This window comes from Hippichthys cyanospilos, chromosome 14, assembly GCF_059441005.1.
Source record: "Hippichthys cyanospilos isolate Australia breed blue-spotted pipefish chromosome 14, RoL_Hcya_1.0, whole genome shotgun sequence".
NCBI classification, from domain to species: Eukaryota; Metazoa; Chordata; class Actinopteri; order Syngnathiformes; family Syngnathidae; genus Hippichthys; species Hippichthys cyanospilos.
The window spans coordinates 3,544,169-3,552,745 of record NC_142382.1 but is presented as its reverse complement, the minus strand read 5'-3'; the positions used below and the strand labels follow the sequence as shown (position 1 = coordinate 3,552,745).

The 8,577-nt window shown below is 40.7% G+C and overlaps 1 protein-coding gene across 1 annotated transcript; it reads right to left on the bottom strand.

The window, feature by feature from the left end:
• Nucleotides 1–5,579: 5,579 nt before the first annotated feature.
• On the bottom strand, nucleotides 5,580–8,182 carry LOC148412571 (dynein regulatory complex subunit 4-like). Its single transcript, XM_088433557.1, has one exon. It carries the CDS (start codon nucleotides 8,106–8,108, stop codon nucleotides 6,939–6,941), a length of 1,170 nt encoding a protein of 389 aa, XP_088289683.1. The 5' UTR covers nucleotides 8,109–8,182; the 3' UTR covers nucleotides 5,580–6,938.
• Nucleotides 8,183–8,577: the final 395 nt, after the last annotated feature.

The following is an 8,577-nucleotide window of genomic DNA, read 5'->3' as shown; positions in this document are numbered from 1 at the left end:
TGAAAAGACAGCCAGCGTGTGGGAAAGTATATATACATAAAAATGCATTAAAAGAACGTCCTGAAAAAGTTCTTGGACCAGCTTATTTTTAAGAGCGGAAACTACTTACATTGTCGTTAAAGATGTCCCAATGTTGGTCATAAATCAACACGCCTACTCCAGAATCAAATACCAATAGTGAAACTCCATTTGAATTATGCATCCATTTTCTGTTTCAGAAAACTGACAAACGAAGACTCGTTGTGATGACTCAGAACGATGCAAAAAACAAACTAGGTTTTAATGACACCTGCTATATCCCCAGACTGAGACCCTAAAGAGTATGCAGTCTAGTTTTCGACTTTCCAAATCAATATCAATTCTCAAAACATATGTAGCATGTATTTTTACACGCTAAAGAGATGAACTAAAGGGAGTAGCCATAAAAATAATTTGCCCATTCATTTTCGATTATATTTATACTGATGTTGCGAGTGAGTTGGCGCAAATGCCAATAAACTTTGGCGCAAGATAAGTATACCCTAAACTGATTGCCAGTCAATTGCAGGGCACATATAAACAACAAAATAAAATATAAATCAAAACAATAACTGTCCAGCATAATCAAAAAGTTGCTTTGATACTCACTGCAGCTGTACAATGCAGCGATATCTGAATGTTGTTGTCATTTGGCCGAGACAAAAGAAACATTGACGTCAACTTGACCGCGTCACGTCTGTGCACTCAAGGCAAAAAAAAAAAGGGGACAAACTGCGTGTGAGAGAGAGAGAAAGAGAGAGGAAGAAAGTGATGGCGATGGCGGTGACGGTGAGAGAATGTCACCAGATGGTACGGTGAAAACAATACACCATGGTAACCTTATACAGAAGATGTCCTTTCATTCAAACACTGGAGTATACTGGCCCAAGGATATAGTAGTAGTAGTAATAATGATCATATATATATATATATATATATATATATATATATATATATATATATATATATATATATATATATATATATATATACCACAAAAAAAAATCATAATAACTTTATAAGGTGTCATTATTTGCAATTCAAATGTGAGAGCAGAAATGCAGGTTATTGATATTTATGATCATCAACTCGGTGAAGTAGTGGAATTTGCCTGTATGGATTTGAAGCGCTTTGCAGCGGCCTCCCGCAGTGTCACGCACCCCCCATGCCGAGCAACCCGCCGACCGAGCCCAATGACTCGCTGCTGTCAGCTTTCAAAGAGTCATTTTTAAGCCAGTCAGCAGCTTTTGTCATTAGCTCGCCATGTGCAATGAGCTAAGGAAAATGACACCCTCTGCGTGCGCGTGTCAATGAAAAAACATTTGGATGAACTTGGAAATGGTTGTCGCTGATGAATTATGCATGGCCAAGTATTGACGTCGCTTTTCAGAAAACATGCAAAATTCATGCGTGCTTTGTGTCTCCTGAGCATCGGGAGAGCATATTGAGCAAGGTAATGAGCTAATGGGGCCTTCGTTTTATGATGTCGTAATTCGTAAACAATTGGTGTTTTCTTTTTTTTTTAATATAGGGAGCACACAGGGAGCATAGGGAGCTCTTGGTGCTCTCATATATATATATATATATATATATATATATATATATATATATATATATATATATATATATATATATATATATATATATATATATATATATATATTCTTTATCCTTCGTGATAAAAATGGGTCGACGATACAGTATTTCATAAAATCTGATACCATTTGCAATCTAAATATGACAGAAAGTACATGGCTAAAACTAAACAGGCTCAATGTTAAACAATATGTGAGAAATTCCCCCTAATTTGAGTAAAACATTCAAAACTGAATGTTCAATTCGTCAATTCGGCATGCTAGCTTGCCTCAAATGCATGAATGAAAATTAAATATAAGAATTTGATCTGAATAAAACCTGCTGTTGTGTTATGCTGCCCCCGGTGGCCATGTAATGCACACCTCAAGGAGCAACACAATCAATTAAATTGAAACATGAAGGCACTAAGCGCATACAGAATAATTCTTTCTGTTTTGCTTTGCATGATATTATTCTTCATTTTCCTCATTGCAAAACACACGACCCCCTCCCAGTGTGGAACGTTAGCATCGGTGGCTATTGTAGACTCTGAAGCAAGAAGGTGTCACCTGAGAGTGTAAATTCGGGCATCAGTGCACTCTGCTATCTCATGCATGTCCCCTTTGCCCCCCTCCCTGCTGTTAAAACTCCATCCCCCTTAACTGCAGTAATAACATTCCTGAATATGTGACTAACTGCAGGGTCAACTTACATTATAAGACACCTTTAGTTTCCCTGGAACCAACATGTCATTTTAAGATATTTCTAATTTACTTTTACTTTAGTGTTAGTGTATTTGCATACGTTTAAACCATAGGGATTTATGAATGAATATTTAGTACTCATCAGCCATTTTGTTTGAAATCACGATGCAGTCTCAGTCTCAATTATATCTTTAGCATTTTTTTTGACCTTGTTTTCGTTCATCGTCTATCAGGAGAAAAGTAAATCTTTGTCGATGACGTGAAAAAACAATAACAAACGATATTAACATCCTTGAGCTATCCTGTCAACTGTCAGGACAAAACTGTGTCAAAAATGCACATCTAAACAGTTTCCAAAATTGATAGTGAGAAGAGAACAAATATTTTGCTTCGGTGGAGACATGTTTGGGTTTCATCCCTGTTGTCCAAAGTCCAAATAGTGAAAAAAAAAAAAAAAAAAACGGCAAACTGTGCCAGTCGAAACCCTCACAGGTGTGCTCTGACCTCGGATTCTCACACGCGCTTCCACATTGTTGACCAGGATAGACATGCCAGACGATCCGATTGTTGGTGTGTGTGTACATACCTCTTTAAATAATCAGATGGTTTAACACATACAATAGCTGCCGTCTACTGTTTCAAGATCGGACAGGCAGGAAAAACATCACTTAACAAACCCCACACCACACCATACCATAATCGGATTTTAGAATCATTCACATTCGATAATCGGGCCTATGGTGATGTTGATCCCAAGGGACGGGAAAATTATACAGTAACTTTGCTTGATTGTAAGTGTTTGTACGTCTTTTTCTGGTTTAATTTTGAACAAGTTTAACATTCACGATAGCCAGGAAGGAAATATCATTCTTAACAAACCGTGTACCATAAGAGAATCACTTCCAATAATCAGGCGTTCACACTTGACTTCATCCACACCACACGATAATCACTCAGGATCACCTTTTGAAAAATCACTCGTAACAAAACCCACACCCCATGATAATCATTCAGGATCACTTTTGCAAAATCTACTCTAAACACACACCTAAATCCATAGGAAAATTGGGTAAGATAATCATATATATGTGATCGGGTCATTTAAAATTGACGATTTTCAGGACCTTATAGTTTTCAATGCAGTGGAGAGAATGTCCTTATCCACATCACACAACCTCTAAGGATCTCCTTTTGAAGCATCGCTTATAACATATCAAACACCTTGTGATAATCATTCAGGATCATGTTTGGAAAATCTACTCAGCTGTAAACACGCACCTCGTACCACAGGATAATTGAGTAAGAATCATTCAAATGTAATCAGGTCATTTGAAAATCATGAATTTTGGGACCTTATCCACACCACAGGATCTCCTTTTGAAAAATCACCCTTAACAAATTAAACACCACATGATAATCATTTGGGATCATGTTTTGAAATTTTACGTAAACACACACCTTGTATCACAGGATAATCGGACACGTTGTCATGCGATAAATACGCCATTGGTGACTTTGATACCACGTACGATTATCCGACCCGATTATTTTCCAAGAAGCGATTTAAATAATCAACACACCCCACACTTAAGGATAATAACTCAGGATTATCTTTTAAAGACATCCAATAATTAGGTAGCGTGTATGGAGATTATTGCCCTCTCAACATGATAGCTTTTTATTGCGTCGGCGTGGGAGACATTTCACCTGCCATTACCCTCCCAAAATCAACCTCATCTGCAGTTCCGCCACGGTTAAACGTCAACGCTTTACAGTCTGCCGCCTTTATTAGCGCCTTTAATCTGCGCTGGCTTGCCTTTGTTCTTTTGGCGTCTTCCACCCCGGGCCACTTAAAACCCCTGGAGGGCTTCTCAAATTCCCCTAAACGCCTCCTTGAAAGGACCCTTTTTATCCGAGATGCTCTGAGAAACTTCTGAGGGAAAGTCTGACAGATGTACAGTACTGTGTGTATTAGATTGGATTTACGATGTGTGGATCAAGTGACCCAATTCCCATTTTTTGTTCTCAAGTGGAGCATATAAATAGAGTAAAGCCATTAAATTAGTTAAAAAAATATATATATATCGATGGAGCGCCATAACAAACATTGTGTATTACCACGAATGACATTTATCAGAAGGACATGTTGTCAATGACCTTCTAGCTAGCAGTACAGGAGATTAAACTCCCTGGTAGTAACACTTAACGGCCTTCACGCTGCTAGGCGACCAGAACAGGAAGTGAGTACGACAAGGATCAAGAATTACAGCATGACGCATCCACCACACAGTGGCTTGCGCCGAGGCTTCTCAATTAAATGTAGATTTTCGGAAAAACGATTGGTCATTGTCATTTTTTATGTAAAAATCCAATAAACATATGGTACAATATTAAAACTTTACATTGACGTTAGCTTCAGTTGCTAGCATCTTATCAGGCATCTAATCGGACTCCTGCAGCATACTCCGTGTTCCTCATGGATTGAAATCATAAAATCGGTTTTAATTTAGAAGATATGAGAGCCAAAGTGTTCCACTTAAAAATATACCCTGGTTGAATCATGGTAATGTATGTGTATGCAGCATATACCTGTAAGCAATTGACTGACAACCATGTAAGGGTGCTGGGATAGGCACCAGCAAGCCTGTGACCCTTCTGACGATAAACAGCTCTAGAAAATTATATATATATATATATATATATATATATATATATATATATATATATATATATTACACAAGGGGCAAGTGTCTTCAACATGATGTACGCAAGCTGTGTTTTAGTTTGCTTTTAGCATTAATCGTATCCAAATGAAATGGCAACATCCAAATAAAGAGCCTCTCAGAAAGGAAAAGTTACCTCAGTGAGGCACCGGAAGAAGGGCTGTTTAGCTAAAGTCTAAAATCAGGGCTTGGGGTACTTCCACGGTGACGCGTGTTGGATCGACCATGAGGCTTTCAATGGCGGAACATCTGGTTGCATTTAGGAACCCTGCTGTTCATTCTGCATAACATTCCAAGGCAGGGTCTGTTGTAATGAGAGCTAGAACATGGAAATTCAGCCATGAGACTGCAAAAATATAAGGGTTTATGTTACAGGTGTTGATTTCTATTTTTTTTTTTTTTTTTGGGGGGGGGGGTGCTCCGTTTTGCAATCCGATGTGGACCAAGGAGAACCGCAGTTATCAGTGCAATGCTAGTTGTTTATTAAATGGGAAAGTCTGCCAAATACAAAATGAAAACCGTCAAAAAGCTGCTGGAAACCACAACTTATTCATCCAACTTCAGCTCATGACATCACTTTCTAGGCCACGCCCCATGAAGGCGAACAGGAGGATACAATTTCTATATAAATATATAATTTCTAAATTAAACGAAATCATTTGTTTTCAATGGTTTGCAGATGTTTTTTCCCCTAAGTTGACAATTATCCAGCTTTTTAATGTGATGACAGCAATAGAAAATTTTCTTTCCAAATTAAGAGCAAATTAATTGGAACAGGAAACAACTTACTGCTAAAATTTGTTCCACTCTTTTGCAAAACCTATGCTTTTATTTTCTCAAGTTTACACGGATGTGCATTGTCATTAGTGACACAATTATTCCTGCAGACGGGTTACATATAAAACAAATGATTTGAAGTACAGTTTTAAGTTTAATCTAGCACAGATGGCAAGCACAGAACTTGGCTGAAAAAAATATTTCACGGCACATTGTCCTTGTTCGACCGGCACGATATTGTGATTTCGTACAGTTTTATCGCCTCGACCATGCCGACAACTCCGACAACCAGCAGGAAGTAGATTAGCCTGGGCCGTCTTCGGCCATTGTGACCCGCGTAAGGATTATCAGGAGTGATGTGTTTTCAGAAGAAGCATGTAAACTTATCTTGCGGGCAAGCCAGAGGGTTTTAACAACCTCCTGTTTTGGTGCCAGAATGGCTGGCAAAGAAAAATGTGATTGAGGGCGGTTGTGGCTCGGTAGAGCAGCTCGTTCGATAACAAAAATACGGACAATCCGGTATAGTTGACAGGGAGTGATATTGTTGTGATATTTTTGACTCCTCTAGAAGGCACATGTAAAATTTCAAAATGCAACATTTCTGACATTTGTGATTGCAGCTCGACGTGCGAGATTTTGTGGACAAAAATAATAATTGTCCAAATTTTGGACCATATAAAACCATTATCATTACAATTTTTGAGATGCATTTTGATATGATTCTTTGGATCGATTTTCCTGCGATTTTTGCAACATTCCGTTGAGTGGCGGTCAAACTATGTTAGCAAACAGAAATGATTTGTATTTCACCTCAAGACAGTAGGTGGCGGTAGAGACCAGGAAATGGCTATGTTTTAAAGTGTCACAGAATACAAAGACAGACCATACCATTTTTCATTTTTTGTGGGTGTTAATAAATTTAACCTCCATAAGTATAGACTGAAAATGTGAGTGGTTGAAAAAAAAACCCTAAATACCTTTAATTAGTACGCTTTTAAAAGCATTTATAAAATGAAAATTGTATATATTGCAAGAGTGTGCACAAGGGTTAAACCAAGAGCACCATCCAGTGAAGTAAGAATCACAATGCTTCACGAGGCTTCATTTGCCCGTTGCTAGGTCCGAGCGTCCAAAGTCCGCGTTATGCGTTGAGGCTGATTTCAAGCTTCTCCAGCGTTTCGGCAGCAGCTTCCAACTTGAGCTTCAGCTGCCTCGTCCGCAGACCGGTACGATGCTGGGCTTGCAGAAGACCCGCCGCATGGCTCTTGAGTAGTTTCTCATGCTCCTGTTCCTTTAACTCCAGATCTTCCAGAAGAAGACTGTGTTTAATAGCCAGCTCCTCTAGCTCTTCTTCCAGGAGCCTGAGGCGACCGTTGCTGGCCTCGCGTAGGGCCTTGTTCTCATTGTGCTTTTCCAACTGAACGTGGAGCTCCTGAAGTTTCTTCTTTTCCTGCTGGAGAATCTCCAGCGGACACAACGGTATCTTCTGGAGGGACATCAGCTGCCGCACCACGCCCTGGCACATGATCGTGGTGAGCTGCTTCTCCAGGAGGGAGATCTCCTCCATGTGTGCAAGGTAGAAGTCGCAGCTTTTCTTTAGCGCGAGGCGGAAGGCTTCGTCGTGCTCTTTCTTCAGCGATTCCAAACGGATTTGCATCCTGGTGTCCAGGATGTTGATCTCGGCTTCGAGCTTCATCTCGGACGCCTCGAACATGGGGAGGATCTTGGCGTTGTGCTTGGCCTCCACTTCCACCGTACTCCAGTCGTGCGGGACGATGATGTCCACCAGCTGGGCCGCCTGATCGAACTTCAGCTGCTCGATATGGTTTTGGCTGTAGAGCTCTTTCTCGCTAAGGTCCACCTGGAGGCTGCGGATCTCGTTCAACGCCGCTTGCTCCATCTCGAAGCGCTTGTTGTCGTTCATGGTGGAGAAGCCGGCCCCGTCCAGCTTCAGTTGCGAAACGCTGTTGTGGCACTCCGACTCCAGATGTCGGACTTTCTGCTGGTACTTGGTCACCTTCATCCGGTGTCGCATCTTGGCTTCGTCACGTACGATGCTACCCTCGCGCAGCTTGTCCTTCACATCTTGTAGCTTCTGCTTGGAGATCTCCCAGAAAGCCTTGACCTGGTCCCGTATCAGCTGGAAGCTCTTCTTCTCATCTTGGATGCGTCCCAGCTCCTCCGTAATCTTGGCCATGCGCTGTATCAGCTGCTCCTCTGATAATTGTGTCAGAGGCGTGTTTTCATTGACCTCCACCGCCTTGCGTTTGCCTTTCTTCCCTTTCCCTTTCCCCTTGCCTTTGCCGGCCATCCTGAAGAACACTAACTAAAGTTCTGGGTGGACTTTGAAGACAAGCAAAATGATCCGGTACTACAAAACGCTTACTACAGACTGCTTTGAAACTAGAACTATCCCCGCGTCTAAGATTTTGTGATGTCATCTTTCCCAATGAGGTGTCCTTTGAAGAGAACTTTGCTTTAGATGACACAACAAACCTCATCAAACATCATAAACGACATCTTTGCATGAACTGTGACATAGGATGAGCAGATTCATCTGGCCGTCCATCATCTACCGCAGGGGACTTCAATCATGGTCCTCGAGGTTTGAGCTCCTGGATGTTTTGTCCGTCTCCTGGCAATGATAAGACAATCAGCATGGTTCCCAGAAGCCGGTTAATGATCTTGATCATTTTTATTGGGTGACTTGTAGCAGGGAGACATAAAACATGGACAACAGCCTTCAGGATTGAAGATCTACTGCTTTATCCAGAGTCCGG